The 13884-nt window shown below is 44.5% G+C and overlaps 1 protein-coding gene and 1 long non-coding RNA gene across 2 annotated transcripts; one reads left to right on the forward strand and one right to left on the reverse strand.

Moving 5' to 3' along the window:
• Window positions 1-215: 215 nt before the first annotated feature.
• LOC307038043 lies at window positions 216-4621 on the reverse strand. Its single transcript, XR_013807860.1, has 2 exons — window positions 442-4621; window positions 216-350 (listed from the first exon to the last, which is right to left on the reverse strand). It is a non-coding gene; the product is annotated as an uncharacterized lncRNA (long non-coding RNA).
• Window positions 4622-7295: 2674 nt separating this feature from the next.
• Window positions 7296-13093, forward strand: LOC307034860 (zinc finger BED domain-containing protein 5-like; the record flags this gene model as incomplete). The annotated part of the gene is made up of 2 exons (XM_079673786.1): window positions 7296-9003; window positions 12909-13093. The coding sequence occupies 2 exons, from the start codon at window positions 7296-7298 to the stop codon at window positions 13091-13093; spliced, it is 1893 nt and encodes a 630-aa protein (XP_079529912.1).
• Between the last annotated feature and the right edge of the window lie 791 nt (window positions 13094-13884).

Below are 13884 nucleotides of genomic sequence, written 5' to 3' on the forward strand. Positions count from 1 at the left end.
GTTAAAGAAATTATGCAAATGTTCTATGGTAAAAATTTACTAAAATATGTTTACATTATTTGAACATAAAGACATAATATTCCTGTAATTTTTCAACTCAAAATTCCTGGGTAAGTGGACTGACCACTGTGGTTATTAGGATGATTTTGATAGTTTACTTAGCTATTGGAATTTGACTATTAACACATGTAAAAGGATGACATGGAATCAGCTGGTGAAAGTAACATTTGTTTATTAGAAAAGGGGAGCTGGGAGTGGAGGTTGGTGATGGCGGCAGTGGGAAACAGTTGTTCCAGGGTGGGTAGAGAGTACTGGCTGGTCTTGGGAGTGTGGAAGGCCTTGGATTCCTCCTGGGAGAGACACAAAAATCAGTGTGAGGCAAAAGCAGGCAAAGTTGTCAAAGAATATGCTGGTAAAAAGCTAGAGAGGCACGCAACAAACCGTTCACGGCAACAATCCGGCAGGGAATGAGTGCAGGCTGCAGGCTTTCATAGTGTGGCTGACGAGCAGGTTGCAGGTGTGGTTGATTGGAGATTGCTCCCAACCGTGTAGAGCAGACCAGCAGGCAGAGAGAGAGACACACAGTGGAAAGAAACACATACAAACACTAACAGGGGTTTCAGGGACGGGCAGTGTTAGTCGGTCCGTTCTTCTATATGTCTGTCTTAGGTTCTATTTCGTATATGGCTTCGCCCTCTAAGGCTATCGCTATTGGGTAATCCCCCTGCGCACCGTGCAGCACTGAAACACTTGTAGTCCACGCTCACCCGCAAGGTGGGCCCCACCCTCAGGCCTCCTTCCAGTATAAATAGGAAGGAGGCCCGGCAATCTGCTCCCTCTTTTTTTCAGCAAACCAGCACAGTTACTGAAGCACAGCAATTGAGAATCATCATGAGCAACAACTGCGTCCGTGATTGTCCCTCATGTGGCTCTGGGTTCATAATGAGTTATGACCTGCTGAGATAAAAGCAGTATGCGAATCCTGCCGGGGGTCAGAGCACGCGTACGCGGCTCTAAACCAGCAGGTAGCAAGCACTGCGCTCGTCTCCCCTCGGGCGACAGGAAGCGGAGAGCGGACACTCTTGCTTCTGTGGCCGAGGAGAACGATTGGCCCGTCCAGGCTTACGAGCCCGCGGACGGGGCCTTGTTTCCCTGGGGCAGAGTGCCGGGCAGGAGTCCGAAGCAACTCCTGCCCCGCCTCCCTTCACGGTTCACCGTTCGGTTCTCCCCTCCCTCCTCTCCCCCGGACGGGGGAGACAGAGTCGGAGCAGGGTGCCAGCTTGGCGGCCGAACATGCTTTCCCCCTCTCTGTCACCACAGCGCGGCGGCGTCTGTTACGGAGAAGGCCAGAAAAGTGCTACTGGACGCTCCAATCAGCCAGGACGGGCTGTTCGGACCCCAGTTCCACGCCATGGTGGAATCCATGAAGACGGCCGCGGAACAGGTGGACGGCATTCGCCAGCATGTACAGCTGGCTCCAGTCGGCTGAGCTGCCACAGCGGCACCAACGCCCGTAGCAGCCGCGGCGTCCACGCCGGCCACAGGAGGCCGCAAGCGGAGAGACGCCCACAGCAACCGCCCCGGCGGCTGCAGGGGCTCCGTCCCACGTCTCCGCTCCCCCGCCACCCCAGAGACAGGGTCTCCCGGCGGCGAGTCAAAGGGGAGTGAGGCTCCCCCGCTCCTGGTCTGCTCCGCGAGAGCCTCCGAGGAAGCGGAGCCGGTAATTAAGCCGGCTGCCACTAATCTGTTGATTAAGTAGACAGCAGGGCTCCCTGCAGAAGCCTGCTGGTTTTAACCTATCGGTTAATAAACCTGCAGAGCTCGCGGCATTCCCCTGTCCGAGATACGCCTCCTACACACGGTCATAATAACCCATGAGCGCCGGTATAACGCCTCATGTGGACAGCACTGCACACACCTCCACTCATCCCCTGAGCGTGTACACGCCTCATGATGACAGCCGGAGTGAAACGCAGCGTGTGGAGGTTTCCTCGCAGCCCTTTCGCCTCACGGGCAGCGGCGGCGAGGGCAATGGTGTGGCTCGCCACCATGACGACCATTACAGCACATCACAGAGAAGCCAGAACGGGGGAATGAACAGTATTCCAGGCTGAGTGCCCCCAGCGGAAGCGCCCGCAGCGCCACGGCGCCAGGGCTCGCTGCAGAAGCCTGCTGGTTTTAACCTATCGGTTAATTAACTGCAGAGCTCGCTAATTAAGCCGGCTGCCACTAATCTGTTGATTACCAGCAGGGTTCGCTGCAGAAGCCTGCCCGTTTCAACCTCGGTTAATAACCTGCAGAGCTCGCGGCATTCCTCTGTCCGAGATACGCCTCCTACACACGGTCATAATAAACCCATGAGCGCTGTTATAACGCCTCGTGTGGACAGCACTGCACACACATCCATTCATCCTCTGAGCGTGTACACGCCTCATGATGAGAGCCGGAGTGAGACGCAGCGTGTGGAGGCTCCCTGGCGTGGCTCGTTGCCATGACGACCACAGAACATCTCGAGTATGTGCGCCCGCTCTTAGAGTGTTTCTCAGAGTGGCAGCGCGTGTGTCTGATGGACAGATGGATGAGCAGGCTGATCAGCAGAGGATATGTACTGCAGTTCGCCTCTCTCCCCCCCCCCGACAGTTCAATGGGATACAGGAAACACTCCTGTCCTCCCAGAAGCTATTTCTTGCGCTCCAATCCGAGCTGCCGGAACTCCTGTTGAAAGAGGATATTTCCAGGGCTCCTCAAAGGGAGGAAAATCAGGAGTTTTCACTCCCGTTATTTTTCTAATCCCGAAAAAGACTGGGGGAATGAGACATACCTGATCTGTCAGTATTCCACATGCTGACGATCAAACAGGTGCTGGAATGTTTTCACCAGGACGACTGGTTCACTTCCACCTGAAGGGTGCATACTTCCACGTACCCATCATCCAGAAACACAGGAAATTCCTGCATTTTCCATTCAGGGAATATCAGACCAGACCATCGTCTGCCGGATATTTCCTGGCTCCTCGCATTTGTGTAGAGAAGGCTGGAGCCACTACACAGAGGAGGGATGAGAGTGTGGTTTTTCTCTGGACGACCTGCTATTTGCTGGCTCGCTCCAGGGAGGAAGTCACTTTACAGACGGTACGGTACATCTCGTATCGCATCTGTCAAAGCCTGGGTTTCATAATAAATTGGAAGAAGAGCTGTCCTTTTCCCTCTCAGACAATCGTTTATCTGGGAGTGGAGTTAAACTCAGCCAGCATGAGAGCGCGACTCTCGCGGCAGCGAGGGGAGGAACTGACAGCTCTCCTCCGGCGTGTCACAACCCACACAGCCCTCTCCGTGACGCAGCTGCTCGGCGTTGGCGTCGGCTGGTCACGTGATGATCCCCTTGGGTCTCTTCCTACAGGGGGACACTCCAGAGGTGGTTCATTCGCTGCAGAAGCCTGCTATTTTAACCTATTGGTTTATAAACTGCAGAACTCGCGGCATTCCTCTGTCCCAGATATGCCTCCTACACACGGTCATAATAACCCACGAGCACCGTTATAACGCCTCGTGTGGACAGCATGCACACACCTCTCATCCCCTGGGCGTGTACGCGCCTCATGAGGAGAGACGGAGTGAAAGGCAGCGTGTGGAAACTCCCTCGCAGCCCTTTTGCCTCACGGGCAGCGGCGGCGATGGCGTGGCTCGTCACCATGAAGACCATTACGGCACTTCACAGAGAAGCCTCTCCCCCCAGCAGTTCCATGGGATACAAGAAACACTCCTGTCATCCCAGGAACAGTGTCTTGCGCGGTTTTTACCCCCGCTATTTTTCTAAATCTCCTCTGTCCTGTGCGCGCGCTGTCTTGCTATGTGGCGCGCACGGCTGCCTTGCGCCATTCTCAGCGCCTGTTTGTACACTATAGAGAGCGCTCGATCGGGCAACCTCTGTCTGCACAACGGCTGTCAAACAGGTTGTGTGAGGCTGTGTCACAGGCATGTCTCCTCTGGGGTGTCCTCTGACACACCCTGTACTGGGTGTCCTGTCGGAGTGAGTGACGTAAGGGAGCCAGCTGTGCGCCTCTCTCCTGCCTCTCGGCACGCGGAGAGCGGCCCTTTTCCCCTCTTATAGGAGGGATGTTACTTTTTCCTCTGACACACTTTGTACGGAGTGCCTGGTCAGAGTGAGTGACGTCAGGGATCCAGCTGGGCGCTCTCCTACCTGTCTGACACGCAGAGAGCTGCTGTTCCCCCTCTATGATCGCTGCGCATGGTGGGACCTTCGTCTCTACTTTCTCACAGCGGCCGGTATGTATTGTTCCCAGCCTTCACCCCGTCGGGAAGATAGGCATGTTTTGCTATATTCCAGGGATGGTGATGCGACATTATGCATGGCACAATAGGCATGGGGTGTTATTTAGCAGGTGTGTCTGTGCTTCTAGTGCCGGGCGGACCCAGTGGGGCGCAGACTACATCATGCTTCGCCCTTAACCCAATAGCGATAGCCTTAGAGGGCGAAGCCATATACGAAATAGAACTGAGGTTACCTACTGTAACCCCAGCTTCTATGAGTAAATGGCGCAGCCCTCTAAGCGCTGGGCCCCACTGGCTCTACGAATAGCTGAAGAAAAGTTATTTGGTATGGGAGCAGATTGCCGGGCCTCCTTCCTATTTATACCGGAAGGAGGCCCCAGGGTGGGGCCCACCTTGCGGGTGGGCGTGGACTACAAGTGTTTCAGTGCTGTGCGGGGGCGCAGGGGGATTACCCAATAGCGATAGCCTTAGAGGGCTGCGCCATTTACTCATAGAAGCTGGGGTTACAGTAGGTAACCTCAGTTTTCTAAGTGTTATTCGATCCATATGACAATAGAGATATGTGCATAAACAACAAAAACACTTGGGGCATAATGTTTGAACAATGTTATCACCAAACATTTTAAGAATGTTTTTAGAGAACGTTATCCTACCTTTCAGAAGTACATTCTACGAACCAAAATAAAACTTCTCGATGAAACCATTCCTTAAACAATGAATGGTAACATTCTCAAAATGTTTTTAGAACCAACAATATCTAGCTGGGAACTCAGACATGCCTACGCAAACATGCAATATCATGAATTACGTGCTTGTTTTTTTCTAAAAATGAAAATGTGGTGACATCAGATTTCTTCTAAACATCCTTTTCAAACAAATGCAACAACTTTGTTTTTTAAAGCGCACTACAAATACATCTGACGTTGACCATGGCCCTGTTAATATTTCGCATCACAGGAACATTTTATAAAAAAATAATAACTCCCTGAAAACATTATCCAAATGTTGCTTTCAAAATGTTCTTCTTTGGTTATCATGTAACATTGAGGAAATGTTCTATAAAAGAACATCTTTAATGTGTTACCCCGACAACGTTCAAAACACATCCTTAAAATGTTGGAGGCAAAACATTCCACCTTTGTTGACTTATCACATTAAAGGAAAATTTTATAAAACACTTTGTCATCTCAGGCCTCAATAACATCCTGAAAACATTTTCAGAATGTTGCTTGGAGAATGTTCTTTATTTGTTATCATGTAACATTGAGTGAACGTTTTATATAGAACATCTTTAATGTGTTACCCAACAACGTCCAAAACACGTCCTTAGAATGTTGCAGGCAAAAAGTTCCACCTTTGTTAACATATCACATTCCAGCAACATTTTATAAAACACTTTCTGTCATCTCAGGCCTCAATAACATCCTGAAAACATTTTCAAAATGTTTCTTGGAGAATGTTCTTCATTTGTTATCATGTAACATTGAGGGAACATTTTATACAACCCTTTCTCTCATCTCAGGACTCAATAACATCCTGAAAACAATTTAAGAATGTTGCTTTGAAAATGTTCTTCATTTGTTATCATGTAACATTGAGGGAAAGTTTTATAAAGAACATCTTTAATGTGTTACCCAATAACGTCCAAAACACGTCCTTAGAATGTTGCAGGCAAAACGTTCCACCTTTGTTAACATATCACATTAAAGGAACATTTTATAAAAAAACGTTCTGTCATCTCAGGCTTCAATAACATCCTCAAAACATCCTCTGAATGTTGCAGATAAAACGTTATGTCTTAGTTAACCTTAAACCTTATAGGAACATTATCTGAACAAATAAACATCCTTAAAAGGTTCTTTGAACATCAGATTAAAAAGTTTCTTTAAAACCTTGTTAGAACCAATAGGTAACGTTAGCCAAAGTTGTGAGAACGTTCCCCGCTAGCTGGGTAGGCTTTGCTCCCACAATGCAGTTCGGCGAAGCATGACGTCACCCCATTCAAAGTGAATGGGCAGAAGCGTTGAAGCTTGCCGGCGGGCATGTCTGAAGCTAGACCAACAACCAATCACCTGAATCTCCCGCCCTGGACAGACAAGCAGCGGTTTGATTGGCTAGAGCTTGTGCTGGCATATGATTCGATTGGCTGACGCTTCCGTCGAAGCTTCAAAGGTTTGAAGCGAGCAACGCGATCAAAGCTACACATTACTCCCACAATGCAATTCGGTGATGCGTGACGTCACCCCATTCAAAGTGAATGGGCAGAATCGTTGAAACTTCAACGCACGCTGCCGTGTGTAAGCTCCGTAAGTGTTTACTTCTTGTCTGTCTTCTTCTGTTCATTTATCTGACGTCCAGCGCTCCGCCTTTTACCCTCTTTTACTTTCTCTTTCTTGATCCTCCTTAGCAACGGAATTGAACAATCAGAATCGAGTATTCAACTAAACCTTATAATATTGTAATGTAACTTATTACTTAAAAAAGACAGTAATAAGTAATATGAAATGTATTTCATTTTGGAAGTAACTTGCCCAACACTGGCAGTAATGCAAGCAAACAAGTGCAGTTGTTCATGCTATTAAATCCTGATGCATGAGGTTATCTAAGGCAGTGGATTCACACACAAGCTGTGTCTCAGATTGTGTACTGTAGCCTACAGCAGTGGTTTTCAAAGTGGGGGCCGCGGCCCCCTGGGGGGCCGCCAGGGGGCGCTAGGGGGGCCTCAGAAAATTGGAGGGAAGATAAGAAAAAAAAAGGAAAGACAAAAAAAAAAAATTCTAATTATTTTTTAATAAATATTTTAAATCTGATTTTTAAAAAAAAAATCATAATTATAAAATATAATTTATAATAATGGAACATATAATTTGCCATAGTCATCTTTCTGATTGCCTACCAGTCAAAACATCGTTCACGACGCCATGACGTCATGTTTAGACCTGGCGGTTTGCGCCATTTATCAAGCTGCTTTGCTCCTCAAGCGAGCAAGCTAGCTAGCTCAAAATGGACAGGTTTTTGACAAAGAACAGGTCAACGGAACCGACCAACAGCCCTGCTGTAGAGGACACTGCTGCAAAAAAACCTAAGAACTCCTGGCCAATTAAAATCAGAAGGTACGAGGCAGCGTACATTAAGTATGGCTTTACAGCCATACAGAAAAATGGCCATGATTGCCCGAAGTGTGTGCTCTGTCTGGAGACCCTCTCAAACGAGTGTTTAAAACCTTCGAAACTTCAGCGTCACTTGATGCAAAAACATCCGGCAGAGGCCGAAAAAACGACAGACTTCTTCAGACGTAAAGAGGAGCATTTGGCCAGGCAATCTGCTGCATTCACACAGCAAGCTACCGTTCCCGAGCGGGCCCTGAAGGCATCATTTTTAGCTTCATACCACATTGCTCGTGCAAAAAAACCTCACACAATCGGAGAGGATTTGCTTTTACCAGCTACCAAAGACATTGTCCGAGAATTGCTTGGCGAGGATGCTGCTAAAAAAATTGACGCTGTCCCACTCTCGGACAACACCGTCAGCCGACGGATTGGTGACATGGCGCAGGACGTATCTGCTCAGCTTTTGGAGCAGGTGAGAGCCAGCGAGTACTTCGCTCTTCAACTAGATGAGAGCACAGACATATCGAATGAGGCCCAACTGCTTGTGTACATTCGATTTATTTCCCAGGAGAGATTTGTCGAGGAAATACTGTTTTGTAAAGCACTTGAAAGAAGAACCACTGGGAAAGATATTTTTCAAGTTTTGGACGATTACATCGAGTCTAACGGATTGAACTGGGCCCGCTGTGTGGGGGTGTGTTCGGACGGAGCCGCGGCAATGACCGGCAAGATCAGTGGAGTGACCGCTCTCATTAAGCAGAAAGCCCCGCATGTAGTCGCCACACACTGCATGCTCCACCGTGAGGCACTTGTCGCAAAAAGGATGGATAACGAGTTGAATCAGGTACTACAGGAGGTTGTACAAGTGGTGAATTTTATTAAAGCCCGCCCCTTGAAACACAGACTGTTTACCCTGCTTTGTAATGAGATGGGCGCCCGTTTTGAGGGGCTGCTGCTTCACTCAAACGTGCGCTGGCTGTCACGGGGCGCAGTTTTGAACCGTGTCTATGAGCTGCGGAGGGAGGTTGGAGAGTTCCTCTCTTCTGAAAAGCATCAGCTGGCAGAGCGGTTCACTGATGCAACCTGGATCCGCAAACTTGCATACATGTCAGACATTTTTCTGCATCTAAATGTACTGAACCAAAGCATGCAAGGACGTGACACGTACATACTGCAGGTGCAAGACAAAGTGCGTGCTTTTTCCAAAAAGATTATGCTGTGGTCAAACAAGCTCCAGGAGGGAGTCACAGAGATGTTCCCACTACTTCACCAGGAGCTGCTGTCATGTGATGATTTGGGCTCCATCTCTCCAATGATCCAGTCCCACCTGGAGCACCTCCAAGGATATTTTAAAGACTATTTCCCTGACCTTGAAAACACACATTTAAACTGGGTTAGGAACCCCTTTTCCCCCGGTGTCGGTTCTAGTTTGGACATAAAGTCACAGGAGGAGCTGATTGAGATGACAAACTCAGGGGATTTAAAACTCAACTTTGAGGCTCTTCCCCTGTCTAACTACTGGCTACATGTAAGAAAGGACTATCCCACCTTGGCTGACAGGGCACTGAAATGCCTTCTCCCTTTTGCAACAACTTACTTGTGTGAGTCTGGCTTTTCAACTTTAAAGGTACTCAAAACTAAACATAGAGCACGTCTACATGTGGACAATGACATGCGTATGGCACTGACAGACATTAAGCCCAGGCTTGACAGACTGTGTAGGAGCCACCAAGCCCATCCCTCCCACTAGTGTGATCACTGTCTGTCACTTCCAACACACACACCACACACACACACACACACACACACACACACACACACACACACACACACACACACACACACACACACACACACACACACACACACACACACACAAAGAGAGGTTTGGTTTCTTTTTTCTGTTTTTGTATCATCAACAGTTTGTTGAAAGGTTTGTTATTCAGTGGGAATATAGTGTTGAACTTACAGAACCAAGTCAGTTTAATAGATTTTTTTTCTTTTTTGACTGAAAACTTTTGAAGACATAATGCAAGAAAGACAACAAAAAAAAACTCTTGCATATGTAAATATATTTTCTGTAGGGTAAAATGTATTGCAACATAGTGTCTATAATAAGAAAAACATTGTGGTGGAACAAAGATGCCCTGCCATACAAATCTTATTCTGTGTTGAAAACATATTGTTAATATTATTCTCATGCTAAACAAATGTAATAATTACAGTATTGAATAGAGAATAAAAGTAACAAAAACGTTCTTAAAGTTGATGTGTGACATATTTTGTAGCATTGTTGGTGGGTTTGCAAAGGGGGTCCCCGGCCAGAAGCTAATGATTTTTGGGGGGCCTTGGCATGGAAAAGTTTGGGAACCCCTGGCCTACAGTTTCTGTTGTTAGTGTATAACCAACCCAGTCTCATGGCATTTCGTGTTCACCAACACGATTTTTAATCTATTGATTCGTGTTCACCAACACGATTTTCCCCTTTTTTTTGTGTTGCACAGCACGATTTTAAAAGCAATGTATTTCTATTGGTAGTCTCACGGCATTACGTGTTATAGGAAGACCGGAAGCTGTGTGGTTCATAAAAACATGTTCTTACTCAATATCAAGCCACAATTATTGCTTTTATTTTAAACCGTATAATTTCTGACTTTTGTTGCCGTCTGTAAGGAAAATAAACTGGGCTGAGAGCCTCAGGATACTGAAATCTGTATTTTTTAAATCTTTTTTTCCTTATAATTGGTTATTCTTTTCAAAATAACACACTGTTATTTACTCAACAATAACACATAATTATTCTTGTTTTTATTTATTGGTTTATTTCCATAATCTCGTAATTTTTTTACGTCCGTCAGGAACTGAATTTCAAAATAAAAATAACCGGAAACAGACGTAGGCCTCTAGGAGTTTAGGATGGCCGAAGACACTACACTACCCATACTGCCCAGCTATCGTTTAGGACTACAGTACCCGTGATTAATCTCCAAGCTCTGGGATTGGATGTTGGAGTGGCAGTGCGCCAAGGTTAGCCTAGCGTCAAACAGCTGTTTGAAATGGAACGAAACCACGCCAGACTATCCAAAACTGGAATCGAACGCCCCCCCAGAACTACACATGCTGGCTATTGTGTTTCGCAAAATGTTCTATTGGACGTCTCTACTGAACGTTTTCGTTTTACCCACAATTAGAAGTTGCCATGACATTGGTGTTATCAAATGTAAAACATATAATTAATACATGAGGGAAAATCGCTTGTGTCCATAATGCGCAGCATTAATATATACCCACATGACAGCTCATTGTTACTTTGTAATTCTACTTCACTAGAATACAGAGGTTAACCTGGTATTTTTACTCCACTACACTTATTTGAGTTACTTTGCAGATTCTGATTAATGATGTGAAATATAAACAACCCTTAAATCAGACTTTAGTTACACCTGAGTAAAATTCAGGGAAGGTGATTGTCGTGTGCCAACAATCAATTGACATGAATGGAAACGAGTAATAAAGTATATTCATTACTCGTTATTCTCTACTAATAGTTAATTAAAGACTGTATAATGGCTATTTTGCACATCCCTTTCAAGATTTTCAAAGGTTATTGACATATCATATACACAACTACGGTATATGCAATGAATGAAAATCTTGGGTCACAGGTTCCTCAACAGCGCATTACAAGACATCTATCAATATGTGTCTATACCTCCACAATTAGACTGTCATATTCTGCACATTTCTTATACTATCTACATACATAAGAGTATAATTCATATGTATAATATCAGTTAAAATAAGTGCTTCAACATAGTTAATATAGCAGGAAAGCAATATATTAGACGTTAAGTTCTTTGTCAGGCTTAATATTTATCTGTAGATACCCCTAAAGCTTTTTTTCTTATTTAAAAGAAGACCTTAATCTAAAGTATTATTTGATGTTTAAATAAAGGTTAATTTGTTTGTCTGTTTTGCACATCCTCATATCAATATCTTTGTACATCCTGCACTAAACTGTTTTATTGTAGAGATCACTTACAGTATCTTCTTGATTTTTTATATTCTATATTGCCTTATTGCCTTATTGCCTCTATATTACCTTCTACTTTCCCCCTATGAAAGTATGTACTCTTAATATTTTTTTAATCAAATATAACACATAAAAACAATAATTCAATAACGTGCTTTAACCACTAGGCGGTTCACAAAAGGTACACACAGCCATAATAACTTTGTATTATTAGTGTAGGACACTTATGTATGTACAACATCTGAAGATGTAGTTTTATTCATATTTTCACATAATTTTACAGCATATTTCTATACTATTTCAGACTCAGTATTTACATTCTTATATTCAAAGAAAATCAGTAATATCTTTAAAAACTACAAGTCCTTTTATATTAGCTGTGCACCGTTATGGTGTAAATATAACCTATCTATGAATTAGATCAAATGTAAAAGTCAGCCCAATTACTATTGATACTGCAAAGAGACGTTTTGTGTGAAGAGTAATTGAAGATGTTGTTTAATTGTTGATATATTTATGATCCACGTCAAGTATTCAGTTTCGGCGGCATTTCTTCCAGTTTTTCCAAAGGTCTTCTCATCAGGGCTCAATAAATAGAGAACTACGGCATATCTGTAATATTTAATGCAGCCGAACCGTGTATTACTATGCCGTTATGTGATGACTTTCAAAGAGGAAAGCAAGAACACTCGGAATTAAGTATTATTTTATTCTTTTAAAATGTTTTTCTGATTTCATATCATATAAACACCAAATCCCAACATGCATTGCGGCTAAAACATCCAATCGGCGAGCTTAAACCATAGCTGAGGATCTTGGGTAATCGCTCGAAATGCCTACGTCTGTTTCCGGTTCTTTTTATTTTGAAATTCAGTTCCTGACAGACGCCAAAAAAGCCAGAGATTATGGAACTAAACCAATCAATAAAAACAACGATAATTGTGTGTTATTGGTGAGTAAATAACAGTGTGTTATTTTGAAAAGAATAACAAATTAGAAGGAAAAAAAGATTTAAAAAATACAGATTTCAGTATTCTGAGGCTCTGAGCCCCATTTATTTTCCTTACAGATGGCAACAAAAGTCCGAAATTATACGATTTAAAATAAAAGCAATAATTGTGGCTTGCTATTGAGTAAGAACATGTTTTTATGAACCACACAGCTTCCGGTCTTCCTATAACACGTAATGCCGTGAGACTACCAATAGAAATACATTGCTTTTAAAATCGTGCTGTGCAACACGAAAAAAAGGGGAAAATCGTGTTGGTGAACACGAATCGATAGATTAAAAATCGTGTTGGTGAACACGAAATACCATGAGACCGGGTTGGTATAACTACAAACCCTGATGCCTAGTATAGCTAAATGCAGTCCACTATATGAGTACAGGGATGATGCAATCATAATGGTCAAAAAGTTGAGTGTGAAATGTTAAACACTTTTCACCCTCAACAATTGCCATCTCTGCTACAGTATACAACACAAGTTACCAACCGATTGGGGTTCCTCTGCTAAACACAGCCCCGTCTCCAGGTCTCTGGGCAGAAGGTTATTCTGCCTCGCCCCGCGGGCAGATGGCAGCCCAGCAGGCCTTCAGGCCCAGCGACAGGCCTCCTCCGATGGCCAATTTATCTCTGATCCATCAACCTGAACTCTGACCTCAGTCTAAATGAGGGATCGCACACACAAGGCACTCTGGGAAGGCGTCCCTGCGAGTCATCCACGGATGAGAGAAAGGAAGAGAAGCTTGAAATGGAAACATGTTATTTACTGCTAAAGAGGGAGACCTTACGTGGACAATAATCCGGTCTGGATGAGAACATTACTTCTTCAGCTCTACTCTACAAATATTAGGAAAAAGGGTGGTGCGAGTTCAGCTCTGTTCAGTATTTAAATATGATAGCCTCAGAGCTTTGTTCTGATCTTAAAACAGCCTTAATGATCAAAACCTGAGCTCATTAGCTACAAACAAGCATGAACTTTTACAGACTCATTAAAAAAAAGGGTTTTGCATTATTTAATGCAAACTCAACTTTGACCAATTGCTCAGTTTTAAAACATTTTAAACGGCATTCTGCGGATAACTTGATTCTTTAAAAAAAACTGTAGCACTTCATATTTACTATTACCCTATAATGTTATGTGACTTACTGAAGACATATTATAAAAAAATGTCAGGTTCATATAATCTTTTGCTGACATGTCTCCATGCTTTACGGCCCGTCCACACTACAGCTTCGACAGCTTCAAAAACGGTTTCCAACGCGTCTGCCCATTCACTTTGAATGGGGTGACGTTACGTTGCCTCGCTTTTCGCCGAACTGAATTGTGGGTAGCAGAGCGGAGCTTTCCTGGCGTTTCAGGCTGCAAAAATTGAGCAATGTTCAACTTTTGAAGCTTCTGAAGCTTTCGGTGGAAGCGTCAGCCAATCAAATCATATGCCAGTAAA

Source organism: Notothenia rossii (assembly GCF_949606895.1).
Source record: "Notothenia rossii genome assembly, chromosome: 4".
NCBI lineage: Eukaryota > Metazoa > Chordata > Actinopteri > Perciformes > Nototheniidae > Notothenia > Notothenia rossii.